Source organism: Sus scrofa, chromosome 6 (assembly GCF_054392235.1).
Source record: "Sus scrofa isolate SSC_HxYL_T2T_F1_AM1 chromosome 6, Sscrofa_HxYL_maternal_Yorkshire_Landrace_v2.0, whole genome shotgun sequence".
NCBI lineage: Eukaryota > Metazoa > Chordata > Mammalia > Artiodactyla > Suidae > Sus > Sus scrofa.
The window spans coordinates 53490443-53515533 of NC_139388.1; the positions used below are offsets into that span (position 1 = coordinate 53490443).

Genomic DNA, 25091 nt, shown 5'->3' on the forward strand with positions numbered 1-25091 from the left:
TCCCTGGTCCTCCCTCTTCTCCACACAGATCCACCACCCAGTGCTCCAGCCACAGACACCACTGCCACACAGGGATATACGCAGTGTAACTTACTGGAGACAAACGCAGACTAGTATATACATTCCCGGAAACCTGAGCTTGGTGACATCTCTTTAAGGAAGGGCGTTGGAGTTCTTGCAGCAACAGAGACTGTGACTCACAGAGCTGGAGCGTGACGGAGCATTAACATAATATATGACCCATGTAAAAAGTCTACAGATTGATGTTGAAAAACAGAGCGGCAGGAGACGGTGACTGCTGTACTTCCCGCCTTGTCCACCAGAGGGCGGCAGAGCTACTCCACAGCCTCGCGCCTCCCCAAGGACTGCGAATCTTGAGCTGAATCTCACCCTCATCAGTGTCACCTTATTCCATGGTCTTTCTTGCTCTCCGAGCTCTCCAGCTGGACTCTGTCAGCCCCTCCATCTAGCCAGGCCCACTGCACACCTTTGAGAACTACTATTCCTTCAGGTCCTGAGCGTGGGCTCCTGGAAGCTGTGCCTTGCTGGACTCCAACAGAGATAGAAGGAGGGTCCCTCTCGCCAGGCATCAGTGACCTTGACCCCTTTCCAGCCTCTCAATCCTTTTCCGGATCTTCTGGCAGGAATAGAATGCAAACTTGTCAGAGCATTTGAGAATGCTGGGAAGACCCTGGGTGCCCAGCTGGGTTTCTTTGTCACAAAGGGAAATCATAATCGGGTTTAAGGACCTCTCCACTCTCTGTGTGGTGCTGACAGACCTCAGGGCAGAATACAGCAGATGCCAATGCTGGGGTATTTGGATCAGCCTCTCAGGAGCCCCCATCAGCCTTGCTATAGAAAGTGTGCTCAGGAGGGGAGGAGGAAACTGCGGGAGAGGCTGACTGTGCACTCCAACTGGGGACTAGGGGCAATGCCCAGGACCCTGAGCCCCAGGGCTGTGCTCCCGGCAACCAATGGCAAATTGTGTGTGTGTGTGTTTCCACGGTGAGAAGTCAAGCTGAAAAAGGCAGAAACAGCAGTGGTTCACAGGAAAATGAAATGCAAATAGAAAGGTAAGAGCGAGGAAGGAAGGCAGGCAGGAACAAGAGAGGAGGGAGAGGGAGGGTCCTGGAGAGACCCCGCCCCCACCCACGTGACCCAGGGAACTGCTCCTGCCCCAGGAGGAGGCCCAGCACAGAGGGAGGAAGGACAGCAGAGCTCACACATCAGACAGCAGTGCTTGTGGGCCTTTCTGGAGCAGAAACTCTTCTCTGACAGGGAGGGACACAGCAGGCAGCAGGCACCATGGAGCCCCCCTCAGCCCCTGCCCACAGAGGGCATGTCCCCTGGCACAGGCTCCTGCTGGCAGGTAAGAGGGGACAATTTTCAGGGAGTAATTAGAGATGGGAGAACAGAGACTGGCTGGGGTCTTCTGGGGAGACAGGGCTCTGAGAGGGGACTAGGGGCTTCTGTTTGGACCTGAGGGGAGAGGACAGGGGACCACAATAGGAGGGGAGAGGGGCTCGGCAATAGGAAAATCTCAGTGAACTGCAATTGGTGAGGGGCAGGACACCGCGATTCTGTAGGTCTTACAAGTTATTCTTCACTGAGCAATAACTGTTGAAAACTGATAACGATATTAATCAGTTATTGTCATAGAGAAACAACTCAACCAGGGACACTAAACATTACATTACCCACCAACTTCAGAAAATGGCAAATAAACACCAAGGTGTGGAGGGCGCTGGGGACACTGATTGCTTCATCACCATGTGTTTGCAGCCTGTTCCAGGCACTCAGGGGACAAAAGAATCAGACAAGTTCCTGCCCTCACAGAGCTCACGTTCTATGGGGAGGAAAGACAGACACAGAGAGATTCAGAATGTGCTGTCAGTGCTGACAAGTGTCTTGAGGAAACAGAGCAGGGAAAGGTGGACAGTGAAGATGGGGAAGTTCCCATTGTGGCTCAGTGGAAATGAATCTCACCAGTATCCGTGAGGATGCAGGTTCTATCCCTGGCCTCGCTCAGTGGATTAAGGATCCGGCGTTGCCATGAGCTTTGGTATAGGTCACAGGCACGATTTGGGTCTGGCATTGCTGTGGCTGTGGTGTAGGCCAGTGGTTGTAGTTCTGATTTGACTCCTAGCCCAGGAATAGCCATATGCCGTGGGTATGGCCCTTAAAAAAAATAAAAAAAGACAGCAAAGATGGGGTCCTTAGAGCAGGAGGTTGGGCAGGGTAGGTCCCAAGAGACCCGTTGAGTGTGAGCAGGCGTGTGAGGGCCGTGAGGGAGTGAGCCAGGCACACACCTGGGAAGGCAGAGGAAATAACAAGTTCAGAGAAGATGAAGTAATGGGGGTCATGCTGCTGACCTTCAACCAGTAGGACACACACACACACACACACACACACACACACAGTGCAAAAAAGGCTAAGGGATGAAGAGACCTTCTCAGGACCCAGGGCCACATTTTTCCATCCTAATACACAGGTCAGAATATTGAGGAGTTCCCTAGTGGCTCAATATTAAGGATCCACTGTTGTCACTCCTGTGGCTTGGGTTTGATTTCTGGCCTGGGGAGCTTCCACACGCCCATGGCATGTTCAAAATTGAAAAACCAAAATGACCTGCTTAAAAAACAGAATATTAACTGATTTCTCTCTCTTTCCCCCTAGTCTCACTCCTAAGCTTCTGGAACTTGCCCGCCACTGCCCAGATCACTATTGAATCAGTGCCCTTCAATGTCGCAGAAGGAAGCGATGTTCTTCTACTTGCCCACAATGCGACAGAGGATACTCTAGGCTACAGCTGGTACAGAGGAGAAAGAGTAGAGAACAACCAACTAATTGTAACATACAGAATAGACACTCAAGCATATACCCAAGGACCTACATTCAGTGGTCGAGAGAGAATCTACCCCAATGGATCCCTGCTGTTCCAGAATGCCACCCAGAATGACACAGGATACTACACTCTGATGGTTACAAAGAATGATTTACAGAGAGAAATTGTAACTGGACTACTCCGTGTATACCGTAAGTGATTCCTTTCTGACCTCTGGGTGTTGGGTGGGGTGAATTCTATTCACAGACTCAGGATTGACAGGCCTGGACTGTGCCCCCATCCCCTCTGCATTATGTCCCATGTCGGGGTTTGAAAATTTAGTTCAGGACACACACATGGGAGATAAAATTCAAAGGATCAAACTTTCTTTCCTGGAATCCAGACCCTGCAAACATTCTGTGCAGAAAGAAGGACCAGTCTGATGGCAGTAACTCAACAGAAGGAGGTCAGACTCAGTCCAACCCCTGGGCCCCTCCCGGTGACCATGACCCTGAGGAAGACCCTGTAGGACTCAGTAGGGGCCTGGCCTGAGGACCCCCTGGGAGCCTCACAGAGAAGCTCAGTCCCAGGAAGCCCCTCCCCAGACCCTGTCCCAGGGCCCCTTCCTCCAGTGACCCTGGAGGGTCTGTGCCACTGTTGGGTTCTGGGCTCCTGGGCAGGGCTGACGGGGAGCAGCGAGTTCCCAGCTGCCTGAGTCCCAAGGCTTTGAGCTGCTCACCAGTCAGGGCTCAGCTCCAAGAGCCACAGGGGTGGAGCCTGGTCCTTCACCTGAGACTCGGCATGAAAAGCAAGGTGAGCCAGGTCCAGGCCATTAGCCAATTGCTGTGGGGACTAAGGAGACCCCAGAGGAAGATCAGTGTCCCCAGGGATGAAGAGAGGAGTGACGATGCTCCTGGCAGCTCCTCATCCACCAGGGTGAAGCCCAGGGAACCCTCCCAAGTGGATGCAAATAAGAGTAAACAATTTATCTGGCAACTCCTCTATGCCAAAGAGGAGTTTTTATACTGCTAATCTGAATGATATAAGGTTGAATTATATATAATTTGAATGATATAATGATATATGATACAGACAATAGGACAAGGCTGAGAGCATTTACCATTTATCCCACTTTACTGAGGAAAAGCCGAGTTACAGGGGGGATATAGTCACTGAATCAGTGTCACACAGACCACAACTAGGCGATCAGAGTCATTCCAAGATCACAGCCTCAGCCTCTCCTCCACCCTGGGGGCCTTACTGTGCAAATGTGGACCCAGAAACCAGCTGTTGGTTTGGAGCCTTTCTTCTTGGGCATCCTCAGCTCAGAGGGAGAGAGGCTGACCTGGGAAGTGAAAACAACTGGAGAAGTAATTCTGTTTATTCTAGAACTGAATTATCTGCATTGACCCTCAGTCAGTGATAGGAATGTCCAGGCCTCCCCCTCTCAGGTAGACGAAGCACAAGCTCCTTGCTCTGGATTAGAAATCATTTATTTGTTTGTTTCCTAATGTGTTGGATGTGACTCCTGGTGGAGTGAAATGGAAAGGACTTGGCTCCTTCACTCCCCAGTCTATACCGCAACCAGCACTGGGCCCAACAGTTAACAAACTCAATCTTTCTTTGATGAAGGAAGGATGGAAGGAGTGAGAATGGATGAAAGGGAGTTCCCACTGTGGCTCAGCAGAAACAAATCTGACTAGCATCCATGAGGACACAGGTTTGATCCCTGACCTCACTCAGTGGGTTAAGGATCTGGCGTTGCCATGAGCTGTGGTGTAGGTCACAGACATGGCTCGGATCCCAAGTTGCTGTGGCTGTGGTGTAGGCCAGCGGCTACAGCTTCAATTCCGCCCCTAGCCTGAGAACTTCCATGTGCTGCAAAAATACAAAAAAACAAAGAAACCAAAAAAAAAAAAAAAAATAGAATGAAGGAATAATCTACAGTCTCTTCAGACACTGGAATCAGGAATGCAGAGCCATAGCAGGTTCTGGCCACACCTGGTGCCTGTCTCTCCAGGGATGGGAGCCATGTTGCATCCTCTGACCACCTGCCCCTAAAGCGCGCCGGGAGCCAAGTCTCACGATGACTGTGGGGCTGCACAGCCACGGAGGGTTCAGGGATCTTGGACCTCTGGATCTTCGAAGTCACCTGTAGCCCCCACTATGTTTTTTTCTGTTTGTTTATTTGTTTTTAGGTCTGTACCCTCAGTGTATGGAAGTTCTCAGGCTAGGGGTCAAATCAGAGCTACAGCTGCCAGCCTATGCCACAGCCACAGCAACACCAGATCCAAGCCACATCTGCGACCTACACCACAGCTCACGACAATGCCAGATCCTTAACCCACTGAGTGATGTCAGGGATCGAACCTGTGTCCTCATGGATACTAGTTGGGTTCGTTAACTGCTGTGCCACGGTGGGAACTCCAGTAAACCCCACTTTGAAGTCACTTGTAAATGGACATTTCTCCCTCTCTCTGCTCCTTCCATGTCTCTCATCTTCCTCCTCCTTCATCCAGCCGGGACTGGCCCTGCTCTGCACAGCTGCCCCCACGCTTAAGCCTTCCACAAATATTCCCCCAAATGGCTGACTACCTTGTTCCTGTCCTGCAAACACTTGTGGCCAGGCCCCCCTCCTCGGAAATAGTAGAAGACACAGAAATCAGGGCCGAGATTTTTTTTTTGTCTTTTGTCTTTTGTCTTTTTAGGGCCACACTCTAACCTGGTTTCTAGGCTAGGGGCTGAATTGGAGCCGCAGCTGCTGGCCCATACCATAGCCACAGCAACTCGGGATACAAGCCGAGTCTGTGACTTGTACCACAGCTCACAGCAATGCCAGATCCTTAACCCACTGGATGTAGTCGGGTTCGTTAACCACTGAGCCACAATGGGAACTCCTAGAACTTTTTTTTCCCTTGCTTTTTAGGGCCACACTCACAGCATATGGAAGTTCCCAGACTAGGGGTTGAATCGGAGCTGCAGCTGCTGGCCTACGCTACAGCCACAGCAACACCAGATCCAAGCCATGTCTTCAACCTACACCAACAGCTCATGGCAATGCCGGATCCTTAACCCACTGAGCGAAGCCAGGGATCAAACCCGAAGCCTCATGGATACTAGTCACATTCGTACCCACTGCACCACAAAGGGAACTCCCACCTTCACTCTTTTCTAATTATTCCTTGGACCCATCTAGCCTTTATGGGGTCTCTGTCTCATCAGTCACCTTTAACACCTGGGCAGAACTGCCCCTCCTCGTGACCCTGCAGCCTGAATACTGAATACTGAACTGACCACCAGGCTTGCTCCTGGTCCTCCGCATGTTACGTCTGCTCAAAATTCAGTTCCAGGCCGTGCTGCCCCGTCTTCTCGGGGGTTAAGGGTAGTGGGATGGCCTATCATTACCCATTTCTGAGGAACCTTGGAAATCGAGCCCTCCGTGAAAATACATCTCATCAGGCGAAATAGGTCTGTACAGCTCGAGGGGACTCAGGACCCATACGTTCCATGTGAGCGCACCTCTAGGTGGGTCAGGAAGTCACCTGGTCAGTGAAAAACCGAGAGAGGAACCAGGTGGTCTCTGACTCCCAGGCCTATGTTTCTGCTATCAAACCCTGATCTTTTTTTTTTTTTTTTTTGCTTTTTAGGGGTGCACCTGTGGTATATGGAAGTTCCCAGGTGAGGGGTCAAATCGGAGCTTCCGCTGCCAGCCCACACCACAGTCACAGCTGCATGTGATCCTTAACCCACTTAGCAGGGCCAGGGATTGAACCCGCATCCTCATGGATATTAGCTGGGTTTGTTACCGCTGAGCCACAATGGGAACTCCCAAACACTGATTCTTGATTGACACTTGAGGAAGTCTGTGCTTTCTCACAGATAGAGCAGGTGGCCTCCCACTCTCTGAGCTCAGCTACTCATGCATTTTTCTTGTGATACATCGCCCTGTTTTATTCTTTAAAGACTCAGTTTGGTTGACAGGTAAGAGATGCTAACTCTGAAGACACTCTTGGAGGAGTCAAAGGTATAAGAAAGGCAATGTTCTCTCTGTTACCTGCACAGCGGTGTTACCCAGGCCCATCATCACCAGCAACAACCCCAACCCCGTGGAGCACGAGGACACTGTGGTGTTAACATGTGAACCTGAGACTCAGCACACAACCTACAGGTGGTGGATCAACAACCAGAGCCTCTCCAACAGCACCAGGCTGCAACTGTCTGAGGACAACAGGACACTCACTTTATTCAACGTCACCAGAAATGACACAGGACCCTATGAGTGTGAAACCCAGAACCCAGTGAGTGCCACCCGCAGTGACCCATTCACCCTGAATGTTATCCGTGAGTAACTTTGGTTCCTATGTGGCCTCAGCTGCCCACCTAAATCCACACTGCCAGAGGCCAGTCCACATCCATCAGGTCCAAGTACACAGACCCTTACTTCTGGACCCCCAGGATAGCTGTGACTTCCCGTTCTAGCCAAATCTGGGCAGGCCCAGGCGTGAGCCAAGATTGGGAGAAGATGGATGCTTTGTCTTGGGGCTCAGGGTCACCACAGTGTGATGGGAAACAGGTTAAAGTCTCAGACTCAGGATGAGTGGAAATGAGGGGTGATTATTATTGGGGATTTTTTTTTCTTTCTTAAAAAACTTATTGAAATATAGTTGATTTACAATATTGTTGGAGTTTTTTTTTTGGTTGTTGTTGTTTTTTTTTGTTTGTTTGTTTTTTGCTTTTTAGGGCTGCACCTGTGGCACATGGAAGTTCTCCAGGCTCCAGGCTAGGGGTCAAGTTGGAGCTGCAGTTCCTGGCCTACGCCATAGCCACAGTAATGCCAGATCCAAACCGCATCTTTGACTTGCATTGCAACACATGGCAACACCAGATCCTTAACCCAGTGAGCAAGGCCAGGGATTGAACCTGCAACCTCACTTAAAATTTTTATTATTTTGGTCTTTTTGTCTTTTTGCCTTTTCTTGAGCCGCTCCCGCAGCATATGGAGGTTCCCAGGCTAGGGGTCAAATTGGAGCTGTAGCCACCGGCCTACGCCAGGGCCACAGCAACGCGGGATCCAAGCCACATCTGTGACCCACACCATAGTTCACGGCAACGCTGGATCCTTAACCCACTGAGCAAGGCCAGGGATCGAACCCGCAACCTCATGGTCCTAGTGGGATTCGTTAACCACTGTGCCACGAGAGGAACTCCAATTTTGGTATTTTTAGGGCTGCACTGGTGGCATATGGAAGTTCCCAGGCTACGGGTCAAATCAGAGCTGCTTACGCCACAGCCACAGCAATGCAGAATCCGAGCCGTGTCTGAGACCTACACCATAGCTCAGGGCAATGCCAGATCCTTAAGCCACTGAGCAAGGCCAGGAATCAAACCCGTGTCCTCATGGATGCTAGTTGGGTTCGTTACTGCTGAGCCACCATGGGAACTCCCCTTGTTGTGGAGTTTTAAAACAAGATTGTTTCTGGCTCAGAGGGATACTGTAACCCTTCAATAGACCAGGAGATTGGATTGGGTCATCTTTATTCCCTAAGAAGTATTTAACTAAAAATAAATGCCTCCCCTACTTTATGGAAAGTTTCCTTGGCGAGTTTCTGTTGTTTTTTAAAAGTTCCTGAATTTTTTTTTTAAGTCAAAGAAAATTCTGGAAAAAAGATCAATGAAAGTTAATGAAAAAATCTACTCGATGGTGAGAACACTAGACATACAGGGTGAGAAGAGTTTCCTGGTGCTAATAACACAGAGAAGTCCAGGGAGACTGGTCAGGGCTCATCCCGGGGGATCTGGGTTTCAGAAAGGAGGTGCTGCCCTCTCCTTACAGGTGGTCATCTGAAGAGAGACCCAAGACCTTGTTCACGGGGTCAGGGCCATCCTCTGAGTCGCCTTTACAGAGGTCACTGGGCCCCAGGAATGGCTGAGGTCTCTGAGGAAGGAGTGTAGCCCCCGGCCCCAGACACACTCGCCGCCAAGTCACCTCCTCTGTTTCTCCGCAGACCCAGTGGCAAAGCCCATCGTCGAAGCCAACAGCACCACCGTCACAGAACACGAGGACACTGTGGTCCTGAAATGCCTCACAAATGACACCGGGGTCTCCTTACGCTGGCTCTTCAATGGCCAGAGCCTACTGCTCGCAGAGAGGATAAAACTGTCCCAGGACAATGGCACCCTCACCATAGAGCCCGTCAGGAGGGAGGATGCTGGGAATTATCAGTGCGAGGCCTCCAACCTGGGCAATTCCAACAAAAGTGACCCCCTCAGGCTGGATGTGAAATGTGAGTGACCACTTGCCCTGCTACATCTTCCTGGGAAGACTGCCCTACCAATGTGTGCAAACAGGAGAGGAGTTACAGGGGGCAGAATATCAAACAAGAGACCATTACGGTAAAGAGAATGGGAAAATGGATAAGGGCTTAGGATCTAGACTCAATATATTTTATTTCTTATCCTGGGTTTGGCAAAGTTCTTCTTTTTTGTCTGTTAACCATTTTTTTCAAGGTGATAAAGTATACATAAGATGTATAATTTTAACCATTTTAAGAGTGCATCTTGGGAGTTCCCGTTGTGCCACAGCAGAAATGAATCTGACTAGTATCCCTGAGGTTGCAGGTTCGATCCCTGGCCTCGCTTGGTGGGTTAAGAATCCAGCGTTGCCGTGAGCTGTGGCGTAGGTGGCAGACATGGCTTGAATTCTGTGTTGCTGTGGCTGTGGTGTAGGCCAGTGGCTGTAGCTCCCATTAGACCCCTAGCTCGGGAAATTTCATATGCTGCAGGTGTGGCCCTAAAAAGCAAAAAAAAAAAGAGAGTCCCATCGTGGCAAAGTGGAAACCATCTGATTAGGAACCATGAGGTTTCGGGTTTGATCCCTGGCCTCGCTCAGTGGGTTAAGGATCCGGTGTTGCCGTGAGCTGTGATGTAGGTCACAGATGCAGCTTGGATCTGGCATTGCGCTGGCTCTGGCATAGGCTGGCAGCAACAGCTCTGATTAGACTCCTAGCCTGGGAACCTCCATATGCTGCAGGTACAGCCCTAAAAAGAAAAAAAAAGAAAAAAAAAGAAAAAAAAGGAGTGCACCTCACTAAGTACATTCATACTGCTTTGCAATCATGACCACTGTCCATTTAGAACCTTTCCATCTTACTACACTAAAGCTCTGTACCATTAAACGATAACTTCCCAGTCCCCCACCCCAAACCCTGGCAACTACTTTTCTACCTTCTTTGTCTCCTTGAATTTGACTACTCTAGTATTTAAGTGTAATCAAGCAATAATTGACTTTTTGGGTCTGATTTGTTTCATTTAGCATAAGATCTTCAAAGTCCCACCCATGTTATAGCATATATCAGAATTTCATTCCTTTTATAGGCTAAATATGTTCCCTTGTATGTATATACCATATTTTGTTTATCATTCATAAGTTGATTGTCTTTTGGCTTGTTTCCACCTTTTGCCTATTGGAATATGCTGCTGTGCACATGTATGTACAAATATCTGTTCAATCCTTGCTTTCAATCTTTTGAGCGTATACCCAGAAGTGGAATTGCTGGATCAAATGGACTTCTTTGTTCAGTTGTTTGATGAACTGTCATACCATTTTCCACAGTAGATGCAGTCCCGCCGGCAATGCACAAAAGGTCAAATTTTCTCACATCCTTGCAAACATTTGTTTTCTGTGTGTGTGTGTCTGTGTTTCTTTTTAAGGTTGCACCTGTGGCATACGGAAGTTCCCAGGCTAAGGGGTGAACTGGAGCTGCGGCTGTTGGCCTACGCCATAGCCACAGCAATGTGGGATCCAAGCCATATCTACAGCCTACACCACAGCTCATGATAACTCCAAATCCTTAACCCATTGAGCGAGGCCAGGGCTCAAACCCACATCCTCATGGGTACTAGTCAGGTTTGTAACCCGTTGAGTCATGATGGGAACTTTGTGTGTGTGTGTTTAAAATAGTCATTCTAAAGGGTTCCAAGTGATCTCATTGTGGTTTTGAGTTAAATTCCCCTGGTGATTAGTAATGAGCATCTTTTCATGTGCTTACTGATCATTTGAATATCTTTTTTGGAGAAATATCTCTTCAGTTCCACTTTTCAAGTTGGATTGTGTTGTTGATTTGTAACAATTCTTTACATATTCTGGATACTAATCCCTTATCAGATATATGTCTTGCAAATATGTCCTCCCATTCTGTGGGTTGCCTTTTCACTTTATGCATAAAAGTTTCTAATTTTGGAGTTCCTGTTGTGGTTCAGTGGTTAATGAACCCAAGTAGGAACCATGAGGTTGTGGGTTCGATCCCTGGCCTCTCTCAGTGGGTTAAGGATCCCGCATTGCTGTGGCTGTGGTTGTGGCATAGGCTGGTGGCTACAGCACCGATTGGACCCCTGGCCTGGGAACCTCCATATGTCACAGGTGAGGCCCTAAAAAAGGCAAAAAGACAAAAAAAAAGTTTTTAATTTTGAAGAAATCCAATTTACCATTTTTTTTTCTTTGTTGCCTGTGCTTTTGGTTTCCTATCTTTGAAATCATTGCCTAATCCAATGTCACCCTATGTTTTCCTTCTAGTTTTAGCTCTCACATTTAGGTCTTTGATCCATTGTAAGTTAGTATTTTTGATATGTGGTGTTAGGTAAGGGCTCAAGCTCATTTTTGGGGTGGGGGCACACCTGTGGCATGCAGAAGTTCCTAGGCCAGGGATCTAACTCACTCCACAGCTGCGACCTAGCCATAGCAGTGACCATGCTGTATCCTTAACCCACTGCACCACTGGGGACCTCCCTTAATTTCATTCTTTTGTATACACATCCAGTTTTCTCAGTTCAATTTGTTTAAAAGACTCTCCGTTCTCAGATAATGGTCTTGACACCTTTGTCAATGTCATCTGACAATATATGCGAGTTATTTTTGGACTTACTATTCCACTGTATATGTCTGACTTTTTGCTAGTACTACATTTTGATTACTGTAGCTCTGTAGCAGATTTTGAAATCAGGAAGTGTGAGGCCTCCAATTCTATTATTTTTTCCAGTTTTTTTTTTAGTGATTAGGGGTTTTTGAAATTCCAAATGAATTTTAGGACATTTTCTATTTCAGCAAAAAAATGTCATTGGGGAATTTTGATAGGGATTGCAATGAATTTTAGATCACTTTGAGTAGTACTGTCATCTTAACAATATTAAGTCTTCTAATCCATGGACATGGAATGTCTTTCCATTTATGTTGTCTTTAATTTCTTTCAACAATATTTATTGATTTATAAAGTATTGTTGATGTACAATGTTGTACAAATTTCTGCTGTACAGCAAAGTGACTTAGTCATACACATATATACATTCCTTTTTAAAAGAAATATATTATTTTCCATCATGACCTATCCCTGGAGATTGGATACATTTCCCTGTGTAGGACCTTGTTGTTTATCCATTCTAAATGTAATAGTTTGCATCTATTAGCCCCAAACTCCTAGTCCATCCCACTTCCTCTCCCCCTCTCTCTAGGCAACCACAACATCTGCTCCGCATGTCTGTGAGTCTATCTCTGTTTTATAGATAGGTTCATTTGTGCCATATTTTAGATTACACATATAAGTAAAATCATATGGTATTTGTCCTCTTTCTGATTTAATTCACTTAGTATGCTTATCTCTAGTTGCATCCGTGTTGCTGCCAATAACATTATTTCATTCTTTTTTATGACTGAGTAGTATTACATTGTATATATGTACCACATTTTCTTAATCCATTCATCTGCTGATGGGCATTTAGGTTGCTTCCATGTCTTGGCTATTGTGAATAGTGCTGCAGTGAACATAGGGGTGTATGTATCTTTTTGAATGAAAGTTTCATCTGGATATATGCCCAGGAGTGGGAATGCTGGATCATATGGTAGTTCTAAATTTAGTTTTATGAGGTACCTCCATAATGTTTTCCATAGTGGTTGTATCAGTTTACATTTCCACCAACAGAGTAGGAAGGTGGCTTTTTCTCCACACCCTCTCCAGCATTTATTTGTAGACTTTTAAATGATGGCCAATATGACTGGTGTGAGGTGGTACTTCATTGTAGTTTTGATTGCATTTCTCTAATAATTAGCGATGTTGAGCATCTTTTCATGTGCCTACTGGCCATCTGCATATCTTTAGAGAAATGTCTATTTAGGTCTTTTGCCCATTTTTCGATTTGTTGTTGTTATCGTTGTTGTCGAGTTATATGAGTTTGTATATTTTGAAGATTAAGCCCTTGTCAGTTGCATCATTTGCAACTATTTTCCCCCATTCTGTAGGTTGTCTTTTCAGGGTTGTTTTTTTTTTTTTTTTTTTTTTTGTGGTTTCCTTTGCTGTGTTAAAACTTGAAAGTTTGATTCGGTCCCATTTGTTTATTTTTGCTTTTATTTCTATTGCCTTGGGAGACTGACCTAAGAAAACATTTGTACAGTTGATGTCAGAGAATGTTTTGCTTATGTTCTCTTTCAGGAGTTTTATGGTGTCTTGTCTTATGTTTAACCTTTAAGCCATTTGGAGTTTATTTTTTGTACATGGTGTGAGGGTGTGTTCTAGTTTCATTGATCTACATGCAGCTGTCCAGGTTTCCCAGGAATACCTGCTGAAGTGACTGTATTTTTCCCATTTTATATTCTTGTCTCCTTTGCCAAAGATTAATTGACCATAGATGTTTCGGTTTATTTCTGGACTTTCTATTCTGTTCCATTGGTCCATATGTGGTTTTGTACCAATGCTACATTATTTTGATTGTTGTAGCTCTGTAATATTGTCTGAAGTATGGGACAGTTATGCCTCTGCTTTCTTTTTTTTCCTCAGGTTGCTGGCAATTCTAGGTCTTTTATAGTTCCATATAAATAATCCATAAATAATTTATGGATTATTTGTTCTAATTCTGTGAAAAATGTCATGGGTAATTTAATAGTGATCACATTAAATCTGTAAATTTTGGGGTAGTATGGCCATTTTAACAATATTAATTCTTCCAGTCCAGGAGCATGGGATAGGTTTCTACTTCTTTGAATCCTCTTTAATTTCCTTTATTAATGTTTTAGAGTTCTCAGCATATAAGTATTTCACCTCCTTTGTCAGGTTTATTCCTAGGTATTTATTTTTTGTGTGTGCAATTTTAAAAGGTATTTTTTTTAATGTTCCTTTTCTTTTCTTTTTTTTTTTTTTCATAGACTGCTTCCCTTTTATTTATTTATTTTGTCTTTTTAAGGCTGCACCTGAGGCATACGGAGGTTCCCAGGCTAGGGGTCTCATCAGAGCTGTTGCTGCTGGCCTATGCCAGAGCCATAGCAACACCAGATCTGAGCCACATCTGCAACCTACACCACAGCTCACGGCAATGCTGGATCCTTAACCCACTGAGTGAGGCTGGGGATCGAACCCGTAACCTCATAGATCCTAGTCAGATTCTGCTGCACCACAATGGGAACTCCTATGTTCCTTTTCTAATATTTCACTGTTAGTATACAGAATGAAATTATTTTCTGAATGCTAATCTTGTATTCTCCTACTTTGCTGAATTCATTTATCAGATTGAGTAATTTTTGTGTGGAGTCCTTAGGGTTTTCTATATATATTATCATGTCATCTGAATATAGTGACAATAGCAGTGTTTATTTTATTTTTTCATTGTATAAACCTTTCACCTCCTTGGTTAATTCCTAAGTATTTCATTCTTTTTGATACTATTGTAAATAATATTTTCTCAATCTCCTTTTTGAATGTTTTCAATGTTTGTGTTTAGAAACCTCTTATTTTTACATGTTGATCTAGTATCCTGCATATTTGCTGAATTTTTAAAATTAAATCTAACAGTTTTCTGGGGAATCTTTATGGTTTTCTACATATAAGGTCATGTCATCTGCGAACAGAAATATTTTTATTCTCTTTTCCAATTTGAATGTTTCTATTTTTTTTTTCTTGCCTAATTACTCTGGCTTGTGTGTACAAAACTTTTGGATAAAAGTGGAAAAAGCAGGGATTGTCGGTCTTGTGCCTAGTCTTGAAATGAAAATCTTTCAATATTTCACCATTGAGGATGTTGAGAGCTATATATATATATATATATATATACCCTTTATTATGTTGAGATGGTTTTCTTCCTTTCCTAGTTTGAGTGTTTTTATCATGAAAGGATGTTGAATTTTGTCAAATGTTTTTATTGATTTAACCTCCTTACTTTACATGTCTAGGCATATCTTCTATTTCTTTGGGATTGCATCTTGGTAGCCTTTATGCTTTTAGGCATTTGTCCATTTCATAGAAGTTATTCAGTTTGTTAGCATATGATTATTCATAGCACTCTTATACTTTGCATTATTTTTGTAGAACTGGTAGTAATATTCCCACTTACATTTCTGATTTTAGTAATTTGAATCTTCTCTTTCTTCTTAGCCATTCTAGTTAAAGATTGTCAATTTTGTTAATCTTTTTGAAGAACCAAATATTGGTTTTATTGATTTTTCTCTACTCTTTTTCCATTCTCTGATTTATTTATCTCTATCCTAATTGTTATTATTTTCTTCCTTCTGCTAGATTTGGGATTTTTTTTGTTGTTGTTGTTCCTTAAATTGTAAATTTAGGTTGTTGGTTTGAGATTTTTTTTTTTTTTTGTCTTTAGGGATGCACCCGTGGCATACAGAAGGTCCCAAGCTAGGGGTGAATCAGAGCTGTAGCTGCCAGCCTATGCCACTGCCAAGCATGTAGGACCTGAGCTGCATCTGCAACCTACACTACAGCTCACAGCAATGCCAGATCCTTAACCCACTGAGAGAGGCCAGGGATTGAACCCATGTCCTCATGGATCCTAGTCAGGTTCACTACCACCAAACTATGATGGGAACTCCAATCTTTCTCCTTTTTTAATGTAAGAATTTATAATTATAAATTATTGCATAAGACTCTTAATTTCTCTAAGCCTCAGATTTCTCCACTGAAAATTGCAGTAAAGTACTTGCTTCATAGTATTGTTTCACAGATTTAATGTACTATTCTTTTTTTTTTTTCTTTTTGGCTGTGCCTGTGGCATGTGGAAGTACTCAGGCCAGGGATCAAATCTGTACCACGGCAGGGACAAGGCCGCAGCAGTGACAATTCTGGGTCCTTAACCTGCTAAGCCATAGAGGAACTCCAATGTGATATTTAATTAAATTTTTGTTTTATTTTATTATTTATTTATTTATTTATTTTTTGTCTTTTTGCCATTTCTTGGGCCGCTCCCGCGGCATATGGAGGTTCCAGGCTAGGGGTCTAATAGGAGCTGTAGCTGCCAGCCTACGCCAGAGCCACAGCAACGCAGGATCGGAGCCGCATCTGCAACCTACACCACAGCTCATGGCAACGCTGGATCGTTAACCCACTGAGCAAGGGCAGGGATCGAACCCGCAACCTCATGGTTCCTAGTCGGATTCATTAACCACTGCGCCACGACAGGAACTCCTAATTAAATTTTTAGAAAAAAATAAAAGTAGGTCCTATGTTGGCTCAGCAGTAATGAACCCGACTAGTATCTATGAGGACTCAGGTTCGATCCCTGGCCTTGCTCAGTGGGTTGAGGATCTGGCATTGCTGTGGCTGTAGTGTAGGCTGGCAGCTACAGTGCCGATTTGATCCCTAGCCTGGGAACTTCCATATGCTGCAGGTGCAGCCCTAAAACGACAAAAAAAAAAAAAAAAAAAAAAAAAACAATTTTAGCAAAATAACAGGAAAATTTCCATAAATGTTAGCTGCTGTACTTACCACTATCATTAGGCTCTATACAATCAGGTACTCATAGGGTCAAGAACTACCTGACTCTAGATCCACCTCTTATTAGCCATATGACTGGGTTCACCACTGTAAGCTTCAGTTTTTTCATCCGTAAAATGGAAATAATATCTATCAGACAGGGTTACTGTATGAATTACATGAGATATATGGGAAATATATAGCACAGAGCCTGGCACATAGAAAGTATCTCATAATGATAGCTAACATTAGCATTAATTTTTAGTCTTGAGTTGAATGGTGAGAGTAACTGAAATAAAAAAGAAGTTCTCTTGTGGTGCAGTGGGTTAAGGATCCAGCATTGTCACTGCAGTGGCTCCAGTTGCTGTTATGATGTGGGTTTGATCCTTGGCTTGCGAATTTCCACATGCTATGGGTGCAGCCAAAAAAGAAAAAAAATTAAAGAAATAGAGACAAATGGTATTATAAACTTGGAGAAGGAAGGCCTAACACAAAAGATCCACAAGGACATGTTACTGACTAAATATGGCAGAGAAAAAAAAGGAGCTGAGTGCAAAGCTTCATTTTTAGTGTTAGTTATTGTGCTGTGAGATGGAGCTAAGATTGGATTAGACATGCAAGACAGGAAAAAATGCCTATGAAGGAAATCAAAGGAGAAGTGGGTAGGGGGAGCCTGAGGGTTCTCAGATCATGGTGTATACTGGATCCCTGAGAAGGAGGAAGGGAAGGAAGGGAGTTCTAGATTATAGTCCAGTTCCTTTTTTTTTTTTTTTCTTCTTTTTAGGGCCGCCCTTGAGCAATATGGAAGTTCCCAGGCTAGCAGTCAAATCAGAGCTACAGCACAGCTCACAGCAACGCTGGATCCTTAACCCACTGAGTGGAGTTAGGGATCAAATCCACACCCTCATGGATACTAGTTGGATTTGTTTCCGATGAGCCACAAAGGGAACTCCTGTAGTCCAGTTCTAAGAAAGTGTGTGCAGAGCTGGTGGGGAGCCCTTGAACTAAAGTCACCCATCACAAAGAAAAAATCATTTCTTGCAGAATTGGGATTGATACCATATCCCTGCCTGTGAGAGGGCGGTGTCTCTGCAAAGGGGTAGTGAATTCAGAAGGCCCTCCATTAGTGACGTCCTCACCATGAGACACCTGAAATGCACATATGTATGGTTGCCACACCTAGTACCCAGAGAAAGATGCAGCCATGAAAAGGTGGGAAGCTATGCCATATAAAAATAGCCATTAACTCTTCTTACATTTCCAAAGCCTTCAAAAAGGTGTGAATGCAAAAAGGCCAGATTGTAACTGAGGCAAATCTGACCACCAATCTAGAAATAGAGAGAAGAGATTGAAGAGGTCACCTCACAGCAACCTTCCACAGAAATTTTATTCCTTGAAGGAATAAGTAGAGACTATTTCTTGTTGAGAGTTGTTTCCTAGAGCACCTCCCCATTGTAAAAATGTCACTTTAATTCATTCCTCTCTTTTCTTTCCATGGCAGTTGATTCAGCACCAGGAAGTTCTTCTGGCCTCTCAGGTGGTGCTATTGCTGGCATCGTGATCGGAGTCCTGGCTGGGGTAGCTCTGATAGCAGGCCTGGTGTATTTCCTGTTTATCAGAAAAATTGGAGGGTATGTTGCATTTCCTCTTGTTCTGTTTCTCTAAGCCTAACCGTCATGCTTGGGAGAGGGAAGGAAACTTCATCTCTGTCTCTGGGTCTGGATCTGCTCCTCTCTCTTCCTAAAGCCCTGCTTCTTGGCATTAACACCTACAGGTCTCTTCTTCCCTGGTCTTCATGCTGCTTGTGCCCTGCTCTCACGTGGACATGGTTAATTCCATCCCCTTCTGGCTTAGAGGGGGCAGAGCCAGTTGTGTTCCTCTGTCCCCAGTCCAGGAAACCCAGGTCCAAAATGGAAAACTAATGAGGGAACGAAAGGAGAAGCAGGAGGAAGGGACTCCTGTGCTCTCATGACAACAGTAGCAGGAGGAGGGAGCGATAGGACAGGAAGAGAACCTAATGAAAAGGCAGAAGCAATCAAAGGCACTTGGGAAATAAATAAACTGAGAAACAACCAGCCATCTACCTACAAAAGGGGAAAGGTGCCAGGGTAGAAATGGGCTCGGAAGCAGTCGATGTGAAAGGCCCTAAATGTGAACAGCCAGTAACCAGGAAAGGAGTAAACACTGGAAGGGATGATTGTAGACTGAAGGAGGTCCTCAGAGGCAAGAGTACCAACTGAGTGTAAATGAGCGTTGAGGAGCCCCAAGGAATCACGCTGACAGTGTCCTTCCTAATTCAAGGTGCAAGGACCCTGTGCTGGGAATAGCAGTCACAGTGTCTGATATTTATTTAGGGCAAGTGACCAGCGCCAACTCACAGAGAACAAATCCTCAGACTTCAACCACAGTAAGTAATCCCACTCACCCAGTGGGAGCTGGTATGTTCTATCACATGCCCAGCCCCAGCAGGGAATCCTGATTTCCAATATCTCCCTCCCTTCTGAGATTTTAGAAGGGATCTCCGTGTCCCAACCTTAATTTGTCATGGGTTTTCACACCCTTCCTTGCCAAGCAAGATTCCCCTGAGATCCAGCCCCGGGAGAACACTCACTCCCACCAGACCAGGTAAGCCAGGAAGGCCATGACATGGACATGTTCCCAGGAGCCATTCCTCATCCTTGCTCCTTTCCCTCCTGCCTCTGTTACGGATGCGGGCATCTCCTTTGGTGAGACTTTCCCTGCCTTTGCTGCTCGGGGTGCTGTGGGCCTCAAAGCCCCTCCTTGACACTGGGGCTTGTTGCTGAGAAACACTCCTGGGCAACACTCAGGCCTTGTGAACCGGAAGAAATCTTCAGAAGCCCACGGAGGCCTCCTGTAGCTGCCAACCTCTCCTTGGTCTAATGTCCTGGGGTCTGGACCACAGACTGAGGGAAGGAAATTTCCTAACGTGATCATGGGCCACCCCACACCCCACCCTGCCACCACCTGCCACCTCCTTCAGCCAGAAGTCACAACAGCTTAGGAACATAAGGCCATAAGTCAGCTCTGCATTTTCATGGGCTGATAACTCTTCTTTTGCTTCCCCAGTTCAGGACCACTCTGACAAACTGTCCAAGAAGGTAAGCACAGCCAGTTTCATTGGCTCTTTTTCTCATGGAAATATCTCTGTGTAAAATAGGTTATTTTTAAAGACACTAATGTAAGATCAAGTTTGGGTCAAAGTTCCTCATTGCAGCAGCAAACAAGTATTACTCACGAGTCATTGCAAGCATGTGGATTTAAATCCTGACTGTGACCTTGAGCAAGTAACTTAACCTCTTTGATCCTCAGCTTTTTTAATCTATAAAGTGGGCTTGCTGCCTACTCCAAAGAGAAATTCAAGGAATCAATGACATAACAAATGCAAAGCACCCAGCACAATGCCCAGTGCAAGGAAGGCGCTAAATCATCCTTCCTCCTCTGCCTGGGATCTGACCCTGCTCTCTTAAAAATTTTATTTAAGTATAGTTGATTTACAATGCTGTGTTAATTTCTTCTGTACAGCACAGTGGCTCAGTTTTATTATATTATATTATAATATATATGTTTATAATATATATTATATATATAATATATATGTTTCTTTTTCATATTCTTTTCCATTATGATTTATCACAGGATACTGAATAGAGTTCCCTGTGCTATACAGTAGGACCTCGTTGCTTATCCATCTCCTATGTATAATAGTTTACCTCTGCTAATCCCAAACTCCCAGTCCTTCCCTCCCCAGTCCTGCAACCACAAGTCTGTTCTCTAGGAGTCTGTTTTTGTTTCATAGTTATGTTGATTTTCGTTGTGTTTTAGATTCCATATAAGTGGTATTATATGGTATTTATCTTTTCATTTCTAACTTAATTTGCTTAGTATGATAATCTCTAGGTCCATCCATGTTGCTGCAAATGACATTATTTCATTATTTTTTATGGCTGAATAATAGTCCACATACAGCCATTAAAATAATAAAATAATTATTACATCTTATTTATTCATTCTGTCGATGGAAATTTAGGTTGCTTCCATGTCTTGGCTGTTAGAGATAGTGCTGCTATAAACACAGGGGTACATGTATCTTTTCAAATTATAGTTTTGTCTGGGTATATGCCCAAGATTGGGATTGCTGGATCATATGGAAATTCTTTTTTTAGTTTTTTGAGGACGCTCCATACTGTTTTGCATAGTCGCTGCATCAATTTACATTCTCACAAACAGTGTAAGAGGGTTCCTTTCCTCCACATCCGCTTCTGCATTTAGTATTTGTAGAGTTTTTAATTATGGCCATTCTGACTGGTATGAGGTGATACCTCATTGTATTTTTTTTTTTTTTTTTTTTTTTTTGTCTTTTTGTCTTTTTGCCATTTCTTGGACTGCTCCCGCGGCATATGGAGGTTCCCAGGCTAGGGGTCTAATAGGAGCTGTAGCTGCCAGCCCACGCCAGAGCCACAGCAACGCAGGATCAGAGCCACATCTGCAACCTACACCACAGCTCATGGCAACGCTGGATCGTTAACCCACTGAGCAAGGGCAGGGATCGAACCCGCAACCTCATGGTTCCTGGTCGGATTCATTAACCACTGCGCCACGACGGGAACGCCCCTCATTGTATTTTTGATTTGCATTTCTTTACTAATTAGCGATGTTGAACATCTTTTCATGTACTGATTGCCCACCAGTATATCTTCTTTGGAGAAATGTCTATGTAGGTCTTCTGACCATTTTTTTGGCCACGCCCATGCCATGCAAAAGTTTCCAGCTCAGGGGATCAAACCTGAGCCACAGCAGTGACAATGCTGGAGTTTTTGTTTGTTTGTTTGTTTGTTTTTGTTTTAGGGGCTACACCTGAAGCATATGGAAGTTCCCGGGCTAAGGGGCCGCACTGGAGCTACAGCTACTGGCCTATACCACAGCCACAGCAATATGGTATCTGAGCTGCAGCTGTGACCTATAGCACAGCTCATGGCAACTGAGCGAGGCCAGGGATCAAACCCAGATTCTCATGGATACTAGTTGGATTCATTTTTGCTATCCCACAATGGGAACTCCTTTTTTTTTTTCCTTCTATCATCTTTTTAATGTGTTATTGGATTCAGTTTGCTAATATATATATATATATATATATATATACATATGTATATTTTTGTCTTTTTGCCATTTCTTGGGCCACTCCCACGGCATATGGAGGTTCCCAGGCTAGGGGTTGAATCGGAGCTGTACCCGCCGGCCTATGTCAGAGCCACAGCAACGCAGGATCCGAGCTGCATCTGAAATCTACACCACAGCTTATGGCAACGCCGGATCCTTAACCTACTGAGCAAGGCCAGGGACGGAACCTGAAACCTCATCGTTCCTAGTTGGATTCGTTAACCACTGAGCCACGACGGGAACTCCCTGTGTTTTTGTTTTTTTTTTTTTTTTTAATTTAATTGCTGTATTATGGTATTCTGTCATAGAATTCCATAATCTTTCTCTTCTAATGATCATTCAACAGGATGTTAGCAAGCAGAGATAATGGATATTAAAAGCCCTTCTTTGAAGCCCAAATTCTCAAAGTGGTAAAAGCATGTGATGCTGAATCACATTAGTCAAAGTGAGGGCCTAGGCTGTGACACTGATTTGATTGACTGCTGCCCATGCCTTTCAGATTGATGAAGTTACATACTCTTCCCTGAACTTCAATGCCCAGGAATCAAAGAAACCTACTTCAGCACTTCCATCTCCATCAGCCACAGAAACAGTTTATTCAGAAGTGAAAAAGAAGTAATGCAACCAGTCCTGCTCGCTGCACTGCTGACTTATTCCAAGCTTCTCAGCCCCATCCCCAGGAGACCCCTTTCCCCTCAGGGAAAATGGGAAGAGGGTCTTTCCCCCTCTTCATTCCCCAGTGAGGCTCGTCCAGGCTGGCCTGGTCACAGCCTCCTCCTTCGGTGTCAGTAGATGAAAAGGCACATGTAGGAGGAGGTCTGCAGGAAACCCAACCGTCCTTGTCAGTGACATGTGGCTAAGCAGACCTTGGGAGAGAGGTGCCAGGGCCTCTGCCCCTCCCCATTTCCTGATCTAAACTGGTTTTAAACTTGCCTGTTCAGAACACACTCATTCCTTCCCACCTCAGCCCTGTCCTACTGGAGTCTAACTTGAATGTGACATAACTTTGAGTTATGTCCTTAACCACTGAAGAGCATGTGCCAGAAAAGAAGAGAGAGAAAAGGAAAAAGAAAAGAATTTCCTAGCTCTCTAAAGCGTGGTGTGAACCCACCATTCATGGGAAAATACATATATAAGCAATTCTGAACTGGGAAATTCTACACCTTTTTTCATTGTCAGGGTTGTCTCTCTGGAGGACCAGGGCCTAAACACCTTGCTGCTTATTTAGAATACCACCTATGTCCTTTGGAAAACCTGTCTTCAGAGAACCTACTAGAAGCAACAGAAAACAACCTCTCAAAGTTCACAAGTGATTCCTAATGGAAACTTCAAAAATGCATATACTCTTTTTTTCATTTTTTTTATTACTCAAATGAATTTATCACATATGTAAAAAAATGCATATACTCTTTTAATAACTTTAAAGTATGGGGTTTATCCAAGAAAATACTCATAGAGGCAGTCTACTCTTTTTTTTTTTTTCTTTGTTTTTTCAGTGCCACACCTGTGGCATATGGAGGTTCCCAGGTTAGGGGTCAAATTGGAGCTGTAGCTGCTGGTTTACACCACAGCCAAAGAAATGCCAGATCCGAGCTGCGTCTGTGACCTACACCAGAGCTCATGGCAACACCAAATCATTAACCTCCTGAGCAAGGCCAGGGATCAAACCTGCATTCTCATGGATACTAGTTGGATTCATTTCCACTGAGCCATGATGGGGACTCTGTAGTCAGCTCTTAACAGAGACAATCTGCTGGGATTTTGGAAAGGAATCTGAATGCTACCCTTCAGAGATTACTTAAATAACTGTAATAACGATTAAAAAAGGCACAATTTGGGTATTGGGTTTTTTCCCTTCTTCTGAGACATTCTGCTATTTTACTTTTTGTAGCTGCTTGTTTATGTGAAAGGGGTTATGTTTACTTAGTTACCTGTGTCAGCCAATCTGACTGCCTTAGGGAAAGAAGCCCCTCAAACCCTCCAAGTCCCTCTGGCCAGGAGCCCCTCAAGCCTTTTACGTCAGGGGCTCCACTCAGAAAATAGGAAGCAGCTGTTCTCTACATTCCTGGCCAGAAATGGATCTCACTCAGTTTCTAGGCATCAGACCAATCATCAGCACCACCATGATCCATGTCCCTGCCTGTGCATTTCCATCCGTCTAACCCACTCACCTTCTCAGGAAACCTTGGCCTCTGCTAAGCTGTGTTTGGTTCTTGAGAAGTGGGGGCACCCTGAAGGAAACTACCACTCATGCTGTTGGTGCTGTTTGCAACCTAGAAAGCTGCACTGGTGCTGATGCTCCTTAGGACCCAAGGGGAGGGATGTAACTCAGCCCTAGACTTCTTGAATAACCTCTGCAATCTGTTTTCTGCCCTGGCGCCTATGAGACCCAGTATGTCAGCAGAAAAGGAAGGGAGGGAGAAAAAGAGGCATGTCCTCCTGCCGCCCAACCTTCTGCACAGATGGAAGCGCCTCAGGGCTGTTGAGAGAAAGGTTTTATTCCATATCCATGACCTGACCTCATGCTGTGTGGAACTGACCCCCTCAAAGAGGGCTGGATGGCAGGTCTCTGTACTCAGGTACCTCTTTCAGGGTTTTCTAACCCTGACACAGACTGTAAGCACCTTCTCTCATCCACGCTGTTCTGTGTAATTTAGCTTTGCCTGGCTAAGTCTGCTTCTGAATTATTTGTAAAATTTGCTCTATATTTATAATAAAAATTATATATCAGACATCAACATGCTGCCTCACACTTTTACTGCTTTCCATAATGTCTTCTTTACCTGCAGAAGAAACAGAATTTGCTTAACTGGGGGTCACAGTGAACCATCTCTAAGTCTACATATAATTGATCTAGTGATCAGAGAGTTAGCCAAATGCATTTGCACATCTGCGGACAAAGTGAGTCTGTCTAGAAACAACAGGCCACAGCCCCAAAGTGCCTGGAAGAAACTGCCTATCTTCCTCTGGGAAACAGGACAATCTCATGAGTAAAAGATCTCCTGGCCTCATTATTAGGAATAAACCACATTTCCCACACAGATGTTCTCATGAATCAGATGCAGCAATACAGCTTTCACTCCTAGCAGTCTCCTCAGGTTCAGGCATAGAGAAATCTCTCTAGCACCCGCCCTCTTCTTTGTGTCCCGTTCCTTCCTTCTGTCCCCTCACAGGTCAGATCCATTCTAACCTGGATAACCCTCCGTTATTAACTCCACCAAGAATTAGCTGTTACCTCATTGCCTTCACTGCCAAGCAGCTGAAACATATGCTGTCTCTCCCCTGCCCCGTCACCTGACTCCCCCTGGCACTCTGCACTGTTGACTCTGTTTCCAAGACAGAAGCAG

General features: G+C 44.7%; 2 protein-coding genes across 22 annotated transcripts in view; one reads left to right on the forward strand and one right to left on the reverse strand.

Moving 5' to 3' along the window:
* Nucleotides 1-25091, reverse strand: part of DMAC2 (distal membrane arm assembly component 2) — a 159776-nt gene that overhangs the window by 31945 nt on the left and 102740 nt on the right. The window lies entirely within an intron of this gene.
* Nucleotides 1195-24482, forward strand: LOC100512285 (CEA cell adhesion molecule 1). Of its 12 annotated transcripts, none has more exons than XR_014806275.1 (8): nucleotides 1195-1369; nucleotides 2677-3036; nucleotides 6887-7165; nucleotides 8830-9217; nucleotides 18068-18197; nucleotides 18868-18973; nucleotides 19654-19685; nucleotides 22244-24482. XR_014806275.1 is itself a non-coding variant. In XM_021094420.2 (8 exons), the coding sequence occupies exons 1-8, from the start codon at nucleotides 1306-1308 to the stop codon at nucleotides 22269-22271; spliced, it is 1278 nt and encodes a 425-aa protein (XP_020950079.1). In that variant the 5' UTR covers nucleotides 1195-1305; the 3' UTR covers nucleotides 22272-24482. The 12 variants fall into 12 exon arrangements, 3 of the variants coding, with proteins under 3 accessions (XP_020950079.1, XP_005655946.2, XP_020950080.1); XR_014806274.1 differs by having other exon boundaries at nucleotides 18921-18973; XR_014806282.1 differs by having other exon boundaries at nucleotides 6887-7122.